General features: G+C 43.2%; 1 protein-coding gene across 1 annotated transcript in view; it reads left to right on the plus strand.

The window, feature by feature from the left end:
- The window catches only part of si:dkey-121a11.3, a 20,880-nt gene extending 850 nt beyond the window's left edge, over window positions 1-20,030 (plus strand). Inside the window, exons 2-7 of the mRNA XM_034531750.1 lie at window positions 7,941-8,833; window positions 10,503-10,605; window positions 11,674-11,872; window positions 13,056-13,159; window positions 13,551-13,723; window positions 18,341-20,030. Of these exons, the coding sequence (XP_034387641.1) occupies window positions 7,941-8,833; window positions 10,503-10,605; window positions 11,674-11,872; window positions 13,056-13,159; window positions 13,551-13,723; window positions 18,341-18,537 (1,669 nt within the window). The 3' untranslated portion in view covers window positions 18,538-20,030. The remainder of the gene's footprint in view (window positions 1-7,940; window positions 8,834-10,502; window positions 10,606-11,673; window positions 11,873-13,055; window positions 13,160-13,550; window positions 13,724-18,340) is intronic.
- The last annotated feature ends 169 nt before the right edge of the window (window positions 20,031-20,199 follow it).

Below are 20,199 nucleotides of genomic sequence, written 5' to 3' on the forward strand. Positions count from 1 at the left end.
GAATTTTAACGAGCTGGTTGGTCTCCTCTGGTTTGATCGATAGATATAATTGAGTATCATCTGCATAGCAATGAAAGTTTATCAAGTGTTTCCTGATAATATTGCCCAAAGGAAGCATATATAAGGTAAATAAAATGGATCCAAGCACAGAACCTTGTGGAACTCCGTGATTAACGTTGGTGGTCATTGAGGCTTCATCAATACAAATTGAGATTGATCTGATAAATAGGATTTAAACCAACTTAGTGCGGTACCTGAAATGCCAATCGACTGATCCAGTCTCTGTAATAGGATGTCATGATCAATGGTGTTGAACGCAGCACTAAGGTCTAATAATACCAGTACAGAGATGAGTCATTTATCAGCACTAAGGTCTAACAAGACCAGTACAGAGATGAGTCCTTTATCAGCACTAAGGTCTAACAAGACCAGTACAGAGATGAATCCTTTATCAGCACTAAGGTCTAACAAGACCAGTACAGAGATGAGTCCTTTATCAGCACTAAGGTCTAACAAGACCAGTACAGAGGTGAGTCCTTTATCAGCACTAAGGTCTAACAAGACCAGTACAGAGATGAGTCCATTATCAGCACTACGGTCTAATAAAACAAGTACAGAGGTGAGTCCTTTATCTGCACTAAGGTCTAATAAAACAAGTACAGAGGTGAGTCCTTTATCTGCACTAAGGTCTAACAAGTCAAGTACAGAGATGAGTCCTTTATCAGCACTATGGTCTAATAAAACAAGTACAGAGGTGAGTCCTTTATCTGCACTAAGGTCTAACAAATCAAGTACAGAGATGAGTCCATTATCAGCACTACGGTCTAATAAAACAAGTACAGAGGTGAGTCCTTTATCTGCACTAAGGTCTAACAAATCAAGTACAGAGATGAGTCCTTTATCAGCACTATGGTCTAACACAGTGGTTCTCAAACTTTTTCTGTCGCGCCTCACTTCGGAGGAAGAAAAATGTTCGAGCCCTAACAAAATTGTAACTAAATGATCCATGCAGAATTTTTATTGAAATAACAACTTTTTGTGACTTCTCCATCTGTGCTTTTTCAAATAATAGAATATAGAAAATTGCAATCACTTTCAAGTAAACCAGATTGCTCCATCAGACAAAAACAAATAAAAAGTGCAATCACTTTGTTAGAACAATGCAATAAAGTTGTGCAAAAAATAACTAATATTTGGCAAATAGCTTATTGTGGCTGCAATTTACACGTTTGGCACTGAATATATTTTCAATACAATACCAATAAAGTGCAACCTGTGAAAAACTAAACTAAACAAGTTCAAATATTTGGCAATAAAAGGTTTTACTGAGTTTTACATTAAATATCTTTATAAAACAATAACGTGCAACCGGTGCAAAACAAAATTAGTGCAGATATGTGTGAGCTATCAAGTTGTATCAGTATTAGTTCAAATTCACTCAGATTCTCAAAGGAATCAATTCCCTTGATCGAGTCGCCTGACCCACATCTCCAGCTCCGAGTGAAACCCCTGATCTTGTCAGCTGAGGAAGGTGCTGGTCTCTGCCTTGAAGATGAAGATTTAATTCATTCAGCTTTCCAAATATGTCACTGATAGGCCAATTTCATTAGAAATTGTTCATCAGCAAATTAATAATTAGAATTTTAATTAATAAATCTGACTCCAAAATGTATATGCATGTGTAACGTTACAAAGATCAAATAAATTATGAACTGAGTCCACCTCCTCTTTGCAGAATAATATGTGTATAGATAATATGTGTACAATTTAAATTGTATTGTACTGTCCTGTATGACATTTGTCATGCATATGACGGATGTGCATCTGAGCTGTGAGTCCACTGACTTCTGGGACTTCCTGTATCTTGCTGAGTATATTCTTTAAAGAGGTTTCTCTGCTATATTACTACTGTATCTGCTGTATTTAGTTATACTAGAATGCTAGTCTGTACTGTCTTTCTAATTTGAACGTTTTGAGCTGCGATTTCTTGCTTTTTTACACAAGTGTCTGAAAAGTCAACCAAGCCAGCTAGGATTGAAGTATTTGCTCTGTAATCCAAATCTAATAGGGACTAAACTTTATTCTACTTTTTACCTTGATGTAAACAGATCTTTGTCCTTAATCAGTTTGGCAATAATTTCATCTCTGTCTTCACTATCAAGCAATCGCTGGACTTCCTGGCTCTCACTGAGACTTGGATCACACCAGACAACACATCTACCCCTGCTGCTCTCTCCTCGGCCTTCTCCTTCAGCCACACATCCAGACCCTCTGGTCGGGGGGGTGGTAGCACAGGTCTACTCATCTCACCCAAATGGAGTTTTGCTCTCTACCCGATTCCATTTACCCCACTATCTTTTGAATTTCATGCAGTGACGGTTACTCATCCTGTTCAACTAACCATTGTTGTTCTCTACTGTCCACCTGGCTCCTTGGCAGACTTCTTGGAAGAACTAGACGTCCTCCTATCAAACTTCCCAGGAAACGGCCCCCCGCTCATCCTTCTGGGTGACTTTAACATCCAGACAGAGAAGTCATCGGACCTGCTACTCTTACTGTCTTCCTTTGCTCTCTCGCTCAGTCCTTCCCCTCCTACTCACAAAGCTGGCAACCACCTTGACTATATTTTCACCAGAAACTGCTCTACATCTGACCTCACTGTAACTCCACTTCATGTTTCTGACCACTTCTTCATCTCGTACTCTCTCCCACTCTTTGGAACTGACAACCCTCCCACAACGGACTCTGCACATGTCCGTCGCAACATCCGCACCATCTCATCCTCCTCTCTGGCCTCGTCTGTTCTGTCAGCCCTCCCTTCAACCGATTCCTTCTCACTCATGCAGCCTAACTTTGCCACTGACACTCTTCTCTCTACGCTGTCGTCCTGTCTTGATTCTCTCTGTCCTCTTATGACTCTAAAGGTCCTCAAGTCCTCTTACGACTCGAAAGGTCCGCAAGTCCTCTCTTCGGCTCCGTGGTTGTATGAACCGGTGCGCGCTGAGAGAGCCACTATGCGAGCATCGGAAAGGAAATGGCGAAAATCCAAACACACCAGCGACCTGCTCGCCTATCAATCTCTTCTCTCCTCCTTCTCTGCGTCCATCTCTACAGCCAAAAGTCTGTTCTACCAATCCAGAATCGAATCCTCTTTATCTAACCCTAAAAAGCTCAACCTCCTTGACCCCCCTGGTCCCCCCCCCCTCCCTCCACCCTTCTACCAAGACACTTTGTTGACTACTTTACAAAAAAGATAGACGACATACGCTCTTCATTTACTAATCCATCTTCCATAACTACATCTCCAGTAACTTCATCTTCTTCCCCCTCATTTTCCTCTTTTATCCCCCTGTCTCCTAATCAAGTTCTTACCTTGGTAAACTCTGACCCCCCAACCACCTGCCCCCTTGATCCCATCCCGTCTCACATTCTCCAGTCTATTGCTCCTGACCTTCTTCCCTTTCTCAACCATCTTATTAACACCTCCCTCTCAACCGGCTGTTTCCCTAACTCAACCCTCTCCTGAAGAAACCCACTCTCGACCCATCTGAAGTCAATAACTACAGACCTGTCTCTCTCCTCCCCTTCCTTTCCAAACTCTAGAGCGAGCTATCTTTAACCAAGTCTCCTCCTTTCTCCACAGTAACAACCTTCTAGACCCCCACCAGTCTGGATTCAAGGCAGGCCACTCAACAGAGACTGCCCTCCTTGCTGTCTCTGAGCAGCTTCACACTGCTAGAGCAGCCTCTCTCTCCTCTGTCCTTATCCTTCTAGACCTTTCCGCTGCCTTTGACACAGTGAACCACCAGATCCTCATGTCCTCCCTCCAGGACCTGGTATCTCAGGCACCGCGCTATCACTCTTCTCATCCTACCTCACCGACCGCTCTTACCGGGTAACCTGGAGAGGATCTGTGTCTGAGCCTTGTCCTCTGACTACTGGGGTCCCTCAGGGCTCAGTCCTTGGTCCTCTTCTCTTCTCTCTGTACACCAACTTTCTCGGCTCTGTCATTTGCTCGCACGGCTTCACCTACCACAGCTATGCTGACGACACCCAACTGATCCTCTCGTTTCCCCAATCTGAAACACAGGTAGCAGCACAAATCTCTGCCTGTCTGACCAACATCTCTCAGTGGATGTCTGCACACCACCTGAAAATTAACCCGGACAAGACTGAACTTCTCCTCCTTCCAGGCAAAGGCTCTCCCACCCACGACCTAACTATTAACTTCAACAACTCAGTGCTGGCCCGACTCTGACTGCCAGGAACCTCGGTGTGACACTCGACAGTCAACTCTCCCTGACTGCCAAAATTACCGCAATAACACGCCCCTGTAGGTACATGCTGTACAACATCAGGAGAATACGACCCCTTCTCACTCAGAAGGCAGCACAGGTTCTGGTCCAGGCTCTTGTCATCTCACGGCTAGACTATTGCAACTCCCTCTTGGCAGGTCTACCTGCTAATGCCATTCGACCTCTACAGCTCATCCAGAATGCAGCTGCTCGACTGGTCTTCAACCTCCCGAAATGTACCCACACTACTCCGCTCCTCCGCGACCTTCACTGGTTACCGGTGGCCACCCGCATCCGCTTCAAAACATTGGTACTTGCATACGGTGCTGTGAACAGATCGGGTCCGGTCTACATCCAGGACATGGTCTAACCTCACACCCCAGCCCGTTCACTTCGCTCGGCTTCTGCCAATCGGCTTGTAGTTCCGTCACTTCGAGCTAAACACTCAACAAAATCACGACTGTTTGCTGTGCTGGCTCCTCATTGGTGGAACGAGCTTCCCATTGACATCAGGACAGCAGAAAGTCTCTACATCTTCCGTCGCAAACTAAAAACACATCTTTTTCGACTATACCTTGAATAGGGAAGGTAGAGCCGTAGGAGCACTCTAGTAGCACTTAAATATCCCTTACCGATAGCACTTTGTTGTTTAGCACTTTAGTATCACTTAAATGGCACTTATGGATAGTACTCTGTAGTTTAACGTTATTGAAGGAATTGTACTTGCTTGATTCTTGTTGTTCTAAGTTTGGACTCATGGTTTAATGCACTTATTGTAAGTCGCTTTGGATAAAAGCGTCAGCTAAATGACATGTAATGTAATGTAATGGATGCTTAATGTCTCTGAGCTCAAAGACTCGCGACAACCCTTTTCCTCGTGAGAGCCACGAGCTTCCGTCTCCACAAAGTAACAGTCGTGCTTTCAGGGATCTTGTTTTTATGAAAATGACCACGCTGATAGCATCGGTCAAAACCTTGTGTAGTTCACGGCTCATCTGTCTGGCTGCTAGCACCTCTCTGTGTATGACAGTGTGTCCATTGCACATTTGGAGAGACACTCTTGATCAGTGCCTGAAAGCCCTTCCTTTTCCCTGCCATGGTCTGCGCACTATCTGTGCAGAAACCCATACAACGCTCCCATTTCAGCCCGTGTTCTGTCAGGTAACTGCTCAGAAGCCTAACGAGCTCTTCATTTAGCACACTACTAAGCTACACGTGAGTCGCAAAGGATCTTGGACGTCGTGATCGGGCATGCGCATGCGCAAGTGTAACCTGTTAACGCTGTAACCAGCACAAAGGTCTAACAAAACAAGTACAGAGATGAGTCCTTTATCTGATGCAATTAGGAGGTCATTTGTAATTTTCACCAATGCTGTCTCTGTGCTGTGGTGTTTTCTAAATCCTGACTAAAAATCCTCAAATAAACTATTATGATGTAGAAAGTCACACAACTGATTTGCGACTACTTTCTCAAGGATCTTAGAGAGGAAGGGAAGGTTAGAGATTGGTCTGTAGTTAGCCAACACCTCTGGATTAAGAGTGGGCTTCTTCAGGAGAGGTTTAATTACAGCTACTTTGAAGGAATGTGGTACATGGCCTGTTTCAGGTCATTATTGAAAATGAGAATTGGTTGTCAATTGATTTTACCTGGTTCAATAAAGGTCAAGTTAGCAAAGACACATTGACAATATCCAACAGAGAGGTGTCAATAAAGGCAAGACATCTTTAAGCAGCCTCGTTGGGATGGGGTCTAAGAGACAGGTAGACGGTTTAGAAGTAGAAACCGTTGAAGACAATTGGTCTAGGTTAATGGGAGAAAAGCTATCCAAATATACACCAGGGCATACAGCCGTTTCCAAGGCCACTCCACTTGAGGACTGATCGGCACTGGTTGAGGGCAAGAGATCATCAATCTTGCCTCTAATAGTTGGAATCTTTTCATTGAAGAAGTTCATGAAGTCATTACTACTGAGGTCTATAGGAATACACGGCTCCACAGAGCTGTGACTCTGTCAGCCTGGCTACAGTGCTAAAGAGAACCCTGGGGTTGTTCCTATTTTTCTCTATTACTGATGAGTAATAGGCTGCTCTGGCATTACGGAGAGCCTTTTTATATGTTTTAAGACTATCTCGCCAAACTAAGCGTGATTCTTCCAGATTGGTGGAACGCCATATGCTTTCGAGCTTTCGTGAAGTTTGCTTTATGGGTCTGAGGGTTCTACTAGGGAGCAAACCTCCTTTGTCTCACCGTCTTCTTCTTCAGTGGGGCTATCGAGTCTAGTGTCATTATCAGTGAGCCTGTAACACAATCGACAATATGATAAATCTGGGACGGACTAAAGTTATCACAGGAGTCCTCCATCACATTGAGACGTGGTATTGAATCAAATGCAGAAGGAATCGCTTCTTTAAATGTAGCTACAGCACTGTCAGTTAGACATCTGGTGTAGAAACCTTTGACCAACGGTTGAACACTCTGGTAGTATAAACTCAAAAGTTATGAGGTAATGGTCTGACAGAAGAGGGTTCTGTGGGAAGACCTCCAAATGCTAAATTTCAATGCCACATGCAAGACAAGGTGGAGGGTGTGGCCAAAGCAGTGAGTGGGTTTATGTACTCTGACAGAAGCCAATCGAGTCCAACAAAGAGATAAATGCAGCACTAAGGCAATCATTATCAATATCCACATGAATATTAAAATCTCCTACAATAATAACCTTATCAGTTTTAAGGGCTAAACTTAATAGAAACTCTGAACATTCAGATATAAACTCTGAATATGGACCTGGTGGCCGGTACAGTATAACAAATAGAATTGGCTGTAATATTTTCCAGGTTGGATGTGAAAGACTAAGAACAAGGCTTTCAAATGAGTTGTAGTTTAGTTTAGGTTTAGGATTCATTAATAGGCTTGAGTCAAAGATGGCTGCTACTCCACCTCCTCGGCCGGTGCCTCGAGGAATGTGAGTATTAATATGACTTGGAGGAGTTGATTCATTTAGGCTGACATATTCTTCATGGCTCAGCCAGGTTTCAGTAAGACACAATAAATCAATGTGATTGTCTGATATTAAATCATTTACTAATACAGCTTTAGATGACAGAGATCTAATATTTTTGAGCCCACATTTAATTATCCTGTTTTGTGGCACTGCTGAAATAGTGTTGTGAACCTTTATGAGGTTATTTTGTATGTCTCCATAGAGTCAAGGGTGGGTAACTGCTCGAATGGAAGTGCGGAAAAGGGTGTAAGACTACAAACTGTGTGTATTATGTGTGTGTGTGTTTGTGTCTGTGTGTGTGTGAGTGAGTGTGTTATGTGTGTGACACATATATATTTATATATATATATATATAATTTTATAAATATAGATATACATTTATATATATATATAAATATATAAACATATCAAGTCAAAAAAATATACAATAAATGTATACCTTTTCGTGTTAGCGTTGATCGTCTTATATAAAATGAACTGTACTAATCAACCTTTGTAGCAGTCGTTAATGCTTCTTCATCACATCTTGAATAAGCTCTATCTCCATCATATTTTTACTCCACCTTTTTCACCTGACTGCCTCCTTCCATCCTGTGAACTGGTCCCATTCATGCTGTGTTGACTAACAGGGGTCTGTTCACAGGTCGGGGGTCAGGCTGCCTCCCGTCATCCAGGTGAGGTTGGTGGGCGTGGCCTCTTCGTCGGGACACCTGAGCGACTCATCCAGCAGCAAATCAGCCATTGGGTCTTCAAGGCGATGCCCAGCGGCATCTGCGACTCGTCGTTTGCGATTTGAGGATGAGACGGAGACGGAGGTAGAGTCTCGTTACCTGGAGCGACAGTGGCAGAGGAGACGTGGGGGGCAGCAAGGGACAGGTGTCCTGGTCTCTAAACCGAACCTCAACTACTACGTCAACGCTAGGGCGGGACATGTTGACAAACAGCACAGTGGACAGACACCTGTGGGGGGGGAGGGTCAGTGCGACTCCTGTGGGACAGTTTTAGGAGGTGGAGTCAACCTGAACCTCCGTCTACACCTACCTGCACCTGAAAACCAGGGGCGGAGTCTGCACAGACCTTGCCTCAACCTGCGGACTGAGCCCATCAGAGAGACCTACATTGGCTCTGTCACACCTGGTGAGACCGGTGAGAGTGGGGGCCATGTCAGGAGCACGGCCAATCAGGTGGAACTTAATGGAAAACAGATGACCATCTCTCAAGCCACGCCCACCACAGACCTGCCAATCAACCCCTATGCTCCTGATCAGCTGACCACGCCCACGACTAACTGCCTCTTCTCTCCTCCTTGCTCTGTGACATCATTGCTGATGTCACAGAGCATCAGGCTCAACAGCACAAAAGCAGGGCAGGATTTGAGCCGCAGCCGGGAAGAGCAGGACTCACCTGCAGCCAAGCCCCACAGACATCTCCGATTTGCGGCAGAGGTGAAGGACAGGAGCCCTTCTGTGCAAGAGGAAGGTCTGGATATCAGGATGAAGATCTCCTCCTCCTCAGGGAGAAGTTCAGAGACAACGGGTGAGCATTTACATATGTCATACATTTACATGCATGACATATGTACATTTTAAAGAAGGCTGCTTTGTAGAACACGACAAACATATTGAGTCATAACAACTGTGTTAATGACATAAAACTGTATTATTTCTCGTTCTGCACTAATGCAACTGCACAGCCTCATCTGTTGCATTACTGACGTGATATCCGGCTCAACAACTTTGCACTTATAACATAGTGTCTCAGTGGGGATGCTTTTCCTAGTTGATTAGTGTAAGGCTCCTTTTCTCTGCAATTTTTTCTCTGAAGCATCAGCTTTAGCGTCAGTGAATACTCGTTGTATGAAGACTCGGAGGATGAAGACATAGGAGTCTTTCGTTGGAGTCTTTGGGGGTGGCTGAGTATAATACTGGCCTGTGAATATGTGTTTACCTTCCTTACCTGTGCGTATATCTACTTGTCGATACTATGGGTTATCATACATATACCAAAATCCCTCCTCTGTTATCTTTCCCACCCGTTCTGCACACACCCAGCACCTCATCACAGGGGGCCTCTGGAACTGCCAGTCAGCTAACCTCAATGTAGACTTCATCTCTGGCTTTGCTATCGAGCAATCGCTTGACTTCCTGGCTCTCACTGAGACTTGGATCCCACCAGACAACACATCAACCCCTGCTGCTCTCTCCTTCACCTTCAGCCACACATCCAGACCCTCTGGTCAGGGTGGTGGTTCAGGTCTACTAATCTCACCCAAATGGAGTTTTAACCCGCTTCCATTGTTTACCCCACTGACTGAGTTTCATGCTGTACGGTTACTCATCCGGTTCAACTAACCATTGTTGTTCTCTACCGTCCACCTGGCTCCTTGGGAGACTTCTTGGAAGAACTAGACGTCCTCCTATCAAACTTCCCAGAAAATGGCCCCCCGCTCATCCTTCTGGGTGACTTTAACATCCAGACAGAAGTCATGTGACATGCTACTCTTACTGTCTTCCTTTGCTCTCTCGCTCAGTCTTCCCCCTCCTACTCACAAAGCTTGGAACCACCTTGACTATATTTTCACCAGAAACTGCTCTACATCTAACTGTAACTCAACTTAATGTCTCTGACCACTTCTTCATCTCTCACTCGCTCTCTCACTCTCTGGAACTGATAACCTGCCAACATCAACAGACTCTGTACCTGTAATATTACACATATTACAATCTTGTTTGTAATGTAATAAAGGGGATGACCAATCAGGAAACACTGGGGAGACACACACATGGGACTGACAGTGTGTTACAATTTTGCTGGTTACACTCGTTGTCTTCTTGCTTCTTCTCAATACATTTAGTTTGGAAGCCCTTTAACAACGAATAGTGCATTGAGCATGAACACCTTTGTACATGATCAAGAGTACAAAGAGGAAGTTACCATGGCATTCTAGCCAGGTTAAAAGGAGACACTTTGAGAACATTGTTCATTCTGATTGTAGCCTTAACATAACCTGCTAACTCACTAAGTTGACTTAGTAATACAGCTCTCGGGTAAGACTAAAATAATTTATCCAAAAATAATTGACTACCCTCCGCTGCGAGTGTAGCCCTCGAGGGCCCATGGATTCACTCCTATAGTTTTTCTTATGACGTGAAATTTTAATTAAAAGTGTAATACACTAACATCTTGTCCTCTGATTGGTTTCCAGCTGAGAGCCAAGTCCCGGACAAATCAGGCAGCAACAGTGATGGACAGGTGAGACAGCCAGTGAGAGCAGAGGTTCATGGTGATGACACTTCAGTTCCTGAATGGTGAGTTTAAATCCAACAGTCTGCTTGATGTCTGCAGGTCCGGATTCAACACTAAACACTTCAATATAGACTGTCGCCATGGATACTGCACTGCATAATTTTTCCAAAGTGACTTACAACAAGTTTGTTCAAACAAAGCAACAACTCTGAAATCTACCCTTTAAACAAGTAACTAAAAACATGACCAGAACAAGTGCTTCCAAATACAGGAAACAGGAAGGCAATCCAGGCATGTCCCGTTTTCAAAGAGTACCTGAAACATCTTTGATCTAGGATGTAGTACACAGAGCAACCAGTCACCTCTCTCTTCAGGTGTGTAGAGAGCGAGCAAAGGCTTATTGAAATGTGAAAAGATGGTTGTCAGCCTGCAGTGACTCTGCAGTACAAGGTGTGCAGTAGAATGTGTGGGGGGACTGCAATAGAAGGTGTGCATGGACTCTGGAGAAAAGGTGTGTAGTAGAAGATTTGCAGTGCCTTTGCAGTAGAAGGTGGGCAATGACTGCAGCAAATGTGTGCAGTAGAATGTGAGCAGGAGGTGTGTAGTAAAAGGTGTGCAGTATAATATTTGCAGTACCTTTACAGTAGAAGGTGTGCAGTAAAATATGTGCAATGACTCTGCAGGAAAGGTGTGTAGTAGAATGTGTGCAGGGACTCTACAGTAGAAGGTTTGCAGTGACTATTCCATGTTGAGACTGGCAGTCCATTCTTGACTTTGGAAAAAGCTGGTTCTACAGATTTTATTTTTATTTTACAGAATCTGATAACTGAAATGTCTTCAAAAACACAGAACTGATCTCTGTATTCTGTTTTTCTCAAATGTAAAATCCATGAACCCTTCTGTTTGGAAACAGGTATAATCTTTAGTTTGTAAGGTAACATGAGGTCAGTAGATGAGAGTGAATTCATTTGACACTGACTTTATAACTGACAAACAAAGTGGATTTAATGTGGATCAATCACATCATACCTAATCCACTCATTAAGCACCAGCACCCATACAGATGGAGAATAAAGTATTCAGTAGTAATAAGTAAGTGTTTTCAGAGTTTGATCCTCTGTTTCCTTCAGCCTCATCAGCAGAGACGAACCGTATCGTCTTTCTCTACGTCGCCTTTTCTCCAAGGTCAAACTGAGGAGGACTCGAACTGGCAGCCTCGACCGTCTCAGCTCATGGCCCCACCCCTTTGTTTCTGACCCCACATTCCCAGGTTCAAGGAAGTCCTCAGGCCTGCTGAAGAAAACACCATCTGTTCAGTCACTCAGTGTGGTGAGAAGACCATCAGTTACTATATTTCTTGTCGCGACCACGGTATCCATTAGTTGAAATCTATTTGTGCTCGTCACTTGTGGGCTGTCTGAAGATTTATAGACGCTTGTTTGCTTGAGGAAAATGGAATATCCACACGTGATTATACATTTTTTATATTTGTTTGTTCTCTCCTTGTTTTATGGTTGCACAAAGAAAAAGAAAACACACACTAAATGATATTACTACTGAGATGTTAAGGTAAATAAAGAGACTAAAGAAAATAATTTAATAAAAGTCCATTTACCATTTACCATATTAGCTCAGTGCAGATATCGAGGGCCAGTATTTTACTTTACTAAGTATGTTTTCCGCCCTTCTTACTCTGCTCACCTGTATGTTTCCTGTCAATCCATCATGGGCCACCCTCTTTCTTCTTCTTCTCCTCCTCCTTCTTCTTCTTCTTCTTCTTCTTCGTCGTCTTCTTTTTCGACCTATCCATCATTGGTCGCCGTCCTTCTTCTTCTTCTTTGACTTGTCTATCCATTATGGGTCACCCTCCTTCTTCTTCTTCGACCTGTCTATCCATCATGGGTCATCATCCTTCTTCTTCTTTGACCTGTAAGTTTCCTTCTTTCTGTACATTTTATATATTTAGTTGTATTTCACATTCTTATCCTAGTAAACTGGTATACAAGCTGTTATTGTACTGTCTGCATCGGGTGACATGTGGGTGTAATGGTCAAATATAGCATTGCTTATGTTGCAAAAGTAGAAGCAGAAATTGCATGGAGAATTGTCTAATAAAAGTCAGATGCCGATGTAAGCAAGAAGTGACGTGTAGGATCACAGGGCAGGAATATACAATAGGCCACTGTCTTGAGAGGCCTCTGTCTTGAGACTGAGTACATCAAAGATAAGAGGCTGCTGACCAAGCTGACAATACCCTCCTTGCAGGATGTATGTATCTTTATGTCTTGGGAACCCTGCTTACTTACCAATCCTTTTGTCCACCACTGTCTAATCCTTGCTCACCCATATAAACTTTGTGTGACTTCTTAATCTTTAATGCACATTTGAATATACTCCTTGATACTCTGTATAATTGTACCTCTTCTTGTAAGAATAAATGATAAGTTCCGTTTCATGACACTCGTCATTTCAGCTTTAAAAGACGTAACCCTTCTTCTTGTTTGACCTGCAGGGTTCACCCTTCTTGCAGTTGAGGAAGTCATCGTCAGCTGAGAGTTTTGTGTTGGAGCAGAAGAAGACAGATCGTTCTACTGACAACAGACCAGCTGCTGACCAGTAAAATAGTTTCATGTCATTATAATCTGTTGTCTAAATTACCTCGACAGTGGCTCAGCGGTGAGCAGGGTAGTCCTTCAATCAGAGGATCGGTGATTCGATCTCTGGCTCCACTAACCCATGTTGATGTCAAAATTGCTCCTGTAGCTGTACCTACGGTGTGTGAATGTGTGTGAATGTTAGTTAGTCCTGATGGGCAGGTGGCTAATCCCATCAGTGTAGGAGTGGGTGTGAATGGGTGAATGATGTGTAGTGTTAAAGTGCTTTGTGTGGTGGGGAAGACTAGAAAAGTGCTTTACAAGTCCATTTACCTCAGATTAACCAATTAATCACCAGCTATGTAACAGACAGTTAGCCTGTCTAACTTTCTGTCTCTTTTCCTGTCTCTTAGGTTGCTGCAGGGGTGTCTCAGTATCAAGGATGTTGGTTGTCCCTCTTCAGTCCGTTCTGTCGGTCGTGTTCTTGCAGTTTGTTCTGATGGAACATTTCTGTTGGAAGTCAGCCGACCAAATAGCCAAATGTATGGATTCATCATCAGCAGGGGGAGAGGACGACATGAATCTGGTACTGCCAATACTCCAAATTCTACTAATCCTACTACTAATTAATGGAGGAGGACAACTTTACTGTGATACTGCCAATACTACTGTAAATACTACTAATTCTACTAGCCATCATTAGATGGGGAGGACTACCTGACTGGGATACGGTGAATACTATAAATATGAATGTAAATACGTCTAGAGGCTAAGCCACCGCTTTAAGCCACTGAGATGCTGCTTTAATCATAACCTAATCAACACTAACATCAATAACCATGAGTCGGCCACTGCAGCAACAAGGTGCATCCGCCTGTATTGTGTGTGTGTTCAAAAACTGGAACACCTGACTTGAGAAAAGTTGAATCCTACTTATTGATCTGAGCTGACATCAATGATGACCAAAATACCACCAGCAAGTAAACTGCTTTTCCTTTGGTTACCCTTCTGCCTCTCAATTCAATTCAGTTTATTTTGTATAGCCCAAAATCACAAATTACAAATTTGCCTCAGAGGGCTTTACAATCTGTACACATACGACATCCCCGTCCCAGGACCTCACATCGGATAAGGAAAAACTCCCCAAAAATAACCTTTGACAGGGAAAAAAGGGAAGAAACCTTCAGGAGAGCAACAGAGGAGGATCCCTCTCCCCGGATGGATAGATGAATAGATGTCATGTGTACAGAATGAACAGCATTACAAAGTTACATAAACGCATTACATGAATATGACAATGTATGAATGGAACTCCAATCCATGAAACAGAAGGAGGTAGAGGGGGGGGGGGGCGGGGCGCATCAGCAGGGCCAACGTGGGAGGCCGGTTCACCAGCATCAGACACCTCCAGGTCCAATGGACCCTATGAGACGTGAAGTCACAACGACTCCGGGGAGGAAGCAGAGTTAATAAGGTGCAATGGAGATATGTAAATTCATCCATAAGGAGAGAGAGAAGAGGAGATAGGTGCTCAGTGTATCCTAAAACATCCCCCAGCAACCTATAAGCCTATAGCAGCATATCAAGGGGCTGGACCAGGGCAAACCTGATTCAGCCCTAACTATAAGCACTATTAAAGAGGAAAGTCTTAAGTCTATTCTTGAATGAGGTGACTGTGTCTGCCTCCAGGACTGAAAGTGGAAGCTGGTTCCATAAAAGAGGAGCTTGATAACTGAAGGCTCTGGCACCCATCCTACTTTTTAGGACTCTAGGAACCACAAGTAGCCCCGCATTTAGTGAGCAGCTCTCTAGTGGGGCAATATGGTACTACAAGCTCCTTAAGATATGATGGTGCATCACCAATCAAGGCTTTGTAGGTGAGGAGAAGAATTTTAAATGTGATTCTTGATTTTACAGGGAGCCAGTGCAGAGCAGCTAACAATGTAATGTGATCTCTTTTCTTAGTTTTCGTGAGTACACAAGCTGCAGCATTCTGGATCAACTGGAGGGATTTAAGAGACTTATTAAAGCAGCCTGATAATAAGGAGTTGCAGTAATCTAGTCTGGAAGTAATAAACGCGTGAACCAGCTTTTCTGCAACTTTTTGAGACAAGATGTGCCTGATTTTTTAAATGTTACGTAGATGATAAAATGCAGTCCTTGAGATTAGCTTAACGTGGGAATAACGCCGAGATTCTTTACATGGTGTTGGATGCCAGGGCAATGCCATCTACAGAAACCACATCACCAGATCATTGATCTCTGAGGTGTTCAGGGCCCAGTAAATTAACTTCAGTTTTGTCTGAGTTTAACATCAGGAAGTTGCAGGTCATCCATGTTTTTATGTCTTTAAGACATTCTTGAATTTTAACGAGCTGGTTGGTCTCCTCTGGTTTGATCGATAGATATAATTGAGTATCATCTGTATAGCAATGAAAGTTTATCGAGTGTTTCCTGATAATGTTGCTCAAAGGAAGCATATATAAGGTAAATAAAATTGGTCCAAGCACAGAACCTTGTGGAACTCCGTGATTAACGTTGGTGGTCATTGAGGCTTCATCGTTTACAAATACAAATTGAGATCGATCTGATAAATAGGATTTAAACCAACTTAGTGCAGTACCTGAAATGCCAATCGACTGATCCAGTCTCTGTAATAGGATGTCATGATCAATGGTGTCGAACGTAGCACTAAGGTCTAATAATACCAGTACAGAGATAAGTCCTTTATCTGATGCATTAGGAGGTAATTTGTAATTTTCACCAGTGCTGTCTCTGTGCTGTGGTGTTTTCTAAATCCTGACTGGAACTCCTCAAATAAACTATTCTGATGTAGAAAGTCACACAACTGATTTGCAACTACTATTTCAAGGATCTTAGAAAGGAAGGGAAGGTTAGAGATCGGTCTGTAGTTAGCCAACACCTCTGGATTAAGAGTGGGCTTCTTCAGGAGAGGTTTAATTACAGCTACTTTGAAGGAATGTGGTACATGGCCTGTTAGCAAAGACACATTAACAATATCCAGCAGAGAGGTGCCAATTAAAGGCAACACGTCTTTAAGCAGCCTCGTTGGGATGGGGTCTAAGAGACAGGTAGACGGTTTAGAAGTAGAAACCGTTGGGGACAATTGGTCAAGGTTAATGGGAGAAAAGCTATCCAAATATACACCAGGGCATACAGCCGTTTCCAAGGCAACGCCACTTTATGACAGATCGGCAGTGGTTGAGGGCAAGAGATCATCAATCTTGCCTCTAATAGTTCAAATCTTTTCATTGAAGAAGTTCATGAAGTCATTACTACTGAGGTCTATAGGAATACACGGCTCCACAGAGCTGTGACTCTCTGTCAGCCTGGCTACAGTGCTAAAGAGAACCCTGGGGTTGTTCTTATTTTTCTCTATTACTGATGAGTAATAGGCTGCTCTGGCATTACGGAGAGCCTTTTTATATGTTTTAAGGCTATCTCGCCAAACTAAGCGTGATTCTTCCAGATTGGTGGAACGCCATATGCTTTCGAGCTTTCGTGAAGTTTGCTTTAGTTTGCGGGTCTGAGGGTTCTACCAGGGAGCAAACCTCCTTTGCCTCACTGTCTTTTTCTTCAGTGAGCTGAGCTTTGGCGAGGATGAGTTGATGTTTTACATCATCATGAGATTGTCAGTGGCATTGAGTGACTCGTCAAAAACTGAATTTGTCAGACCTTCAAAGAAAACTGGGAACATCCAGCCAACTGTGGCTCTTTAGAAAGTCAGACATCTTCAGTCTGCTAGAAACAGCATTGGCTGTCTCTGTAGATCCAATGTGCCTTGGAAGGAAACTTCTCTTGTGGCGCAAATGTGTAGAAACGCTTCTCTTCATTTTTAATGTACTACTAAACTGAAATACTGTCCTTCCAAAACAAAGATTTATCAAACTGAATTCATCACTGCCGTGTTAAAACTCCCTGATGTTGCTCGAACTCCTACTATCTTTAACAGTTATTTATGGTAAACTGGAATTAGTTCTCCATGACATTAGTGTCCAGCTGTTGATGATGACACAGTCACCTCATTCAAGAATAGACTTAAGACTTTCCTGTTTGATAGTGCTTATAGTTAGGGCTGAATCAGGTTTGCCCTGGTCCAGCCCCTAGATATGCTGCTATAGGCTTATAGGCTGCTGGGGGATGTTTTAGGATACACTGAGCACCTATCTCCTCTTCTCTCTCTACTTATGGATGAATTTACATCTCACCATTGCACCTTATTAACTCTGCTTCCTCCCCGGAGTCGTTGTGACTTCACGTCTCATAGGGTCCATTGGACCTGGAGGTGTCTGATGCTGGTGAGCCGGCCTCCCACGTTGGCCCTGCTGATGCGCCCCGCCCCCCCTCCTCTCTACCTCCTTCTGTTTCATGGATTGGAGTTCCATTCATACATTGTCATATTCATGTAATGCGTTTATGTAACTTTGTAATGCTGTTCATTCTGTACACATGACATCTATTGCATCTGTCCATCCGGGGAGAGGGATCCTCCTCTGTTGCTCTCCTGAAGGTTTCTTCCCTTCTTTCCCTGTCAAAGGTTATTTTTGGGGAGTTTTTCCTGATTCGATGTGAGGTCAAAGGTCAGGGATGTCGTATGTGTACAGATTGTAAAACCCTCTGAGGCAAATTTGTAATTTGTGATATTAGGCTATAAAAAATTGATTTCACCAGATCATACATTGTGCCTCTAAAACCACAATGTAGAGGTTTGGAGTAGAGCTATTCGTGCAAAATATTGTGGAGCAATCGCACTGATAGTGGAGTGGTCCATGTCAGTGATTACATCGTCTTATACACCAGACCCAAGAGCTGAGAAGTAAGTTGATCTCTCCAAAGAGTGTCCTCTGAACCTACCGTTAACTCTGCACAGGCTGAGTGGCCGACAGAGTTGCTTTGATTTATTTCAGAGGTAATGTTGTTCTGATGGGTGACATGGTGGTTGCACTATAGTTTGATGATATCGGTTGATACTGCCCATCCATCCATTTAACACTACCAGTATTTCTGGTTCTGCTGCTACGGATCCGATTACACTTGATCTTCAGAATCAGAGTCAAGTGTTTCCTAAATATGTTTAACATGGTTTATTTGTGATACAAATACAGCATTAACATTGTATTAATACTGTGTTATAGTACTGTATTAACAGTATATTAACAGTATAATAACATGTGTACTGTAGGTGTATATGTGGAGGACATGGTGGACAGCAGCACTAATAAGCTGTATGCTGGCCTGCTGGCGGTTGGAGATGAGATCCTGGAGGTGAATGGAGAGAAGGTAGCCTGTCTGAGTCTGGACCAGGTGACCCACCTGCTCACCCAGAGCACCTCTGCCACCATCCGGGTGCTCCGGAACCCGGTGAAGCCTCCACAGTGACCACAACACTGTCTGACTGTAAATACAAACATCACAATAACCACAACAATGACTGAGCGTAGCCACATGACCTAACCTTCATAACCAAACCCTACCTTCGATCACCTGATCACCTGGTCCAACCAAAACTTAAACTCCAGAACATGTCTTTAACAAAGTGAACCGGACTTCCTTCCAACTTCCACAAACACTGCAACAAAGTGCTGAGCTGCTTCTAAAACGTACAAACCTCTGGTCCAACCAGAACTGTGTTCTACCAACCAAATCCTCCACAGGACACCCCCCAACTACACATGGGACATTTTAGCTGCCACTGTTTCAGGACAAAAGCCATCATGTCTTTATAGCTAATCAACATGAAACCTAGAAATCAAATCTCCAACTTCTGTCATCAGAGAGTTCAGGTAGATCAGTTCCAGGTCTACTGGTAGATAAGTTCAGGTCTACAGGTCGATCACTTCAGGTCTACAAGTAGATCAGTCCAGGTCTACAGGTAGATCAGTTTAGGTCTACAGATCAGTTCAGGTCTACAGGTAGATCAGTTCAGGTCTACAGGTAGATCAGTTTAGGTCTACAGATCAGTTCAGGTCTACAGGTAGATCAGTTCAGGTCTACAGGTAGATCAGTTCAGGTCTACAAGTAGATCAGTTCAGGTCTACAGATCAGTTCAGGTCTACAGGTAGATCAGTTCAGGTCTACAAGTAGATCAGTCCAGGTCTACAGGTAGATGAGTTCAGGTCTACAAGTAGATCAGTTCAGGTCTACAGGTAGATCAGTTCCAGGTCTACAGGTAGAGTGTATTCTAAAACTAAACATACCCATTTAGTCTGTCCCACTGGTATGTCCCACTATAAAGTATGCCCCACTAGTATGTTCCACTATAAAGTATGTCCATAGTCTGTCCCACTATATAGTATGTCCATAGTATGTCCCACTATATAGTATGTCCCTATATAGTATATCAAATGCAGTATGTCAAAGTACAGGATGTTCTACATCCGGTCACATTTTGCCGTTTAAAAGCCAGCATGCATTTCTGGCCATTCTGATCCAGAATCCTTTGCGCAGTAGAAATATGAGCAAGAGTTATGAGGAAGTAGTATGTCCCAGTGGAATGAATACTGCATGCAACAGCTCAGACTTAGTAAGGGCAGCAGCAGTGTGTACTCAGAGTAAAAAGAGAAAATATGTGATCTGGAATGCAGCCCAACAGTGCCTCTTGTGACTGATTACTGGAACCTCAGTGGTGTTGTTCTTCTCTCCAGCCTCAGGAGGCAGCAATGGGCTTATCGTAGTCTGTTGCACCGAAATAAAGAGAAAAAAACATCACACTTAGTGACACAGTTCAGGCTGTTTTTTCATCTCAAGGACCTTGTGCTGTTTTCAGTTCAGTTTCTCAGGTTGTTTGAACGTTTTTCTTTCTCTTCAGACATGCTGTCAGGTTTATTACACATATTAAAAGATGTTAACATATGTGGTTTTTTTTTACAAAGTATGAGTGCTGTACTGAGTTGACGTAAATAAACATTTACAGTACAGTTCACATGTATTGTTTATATTTGCTGACTAATTAAAAATCGTTCTGAGGTGGAGAGATGAGAAACTATTAATATTATGCTACGTTTAATCATTTTTTCCCCTATTTTTATAGGATCTTTTCAT

This window comes from Cyclopterus lumpus, chromosome 4, assembly GCF_009769545.1.
Source record: "Cyclopterus lumpus isolate fCycLum1 chromosome 4, fCycLum1.pri, whole genome shotgun sequence".
Classification (NCBI taxonomy): Eukaryota; Metazoa; Chordata; class Actinopteri; order Perciformes; family Cyclopteridae; genus Cyclopterus; species Cyclopterus lumpus.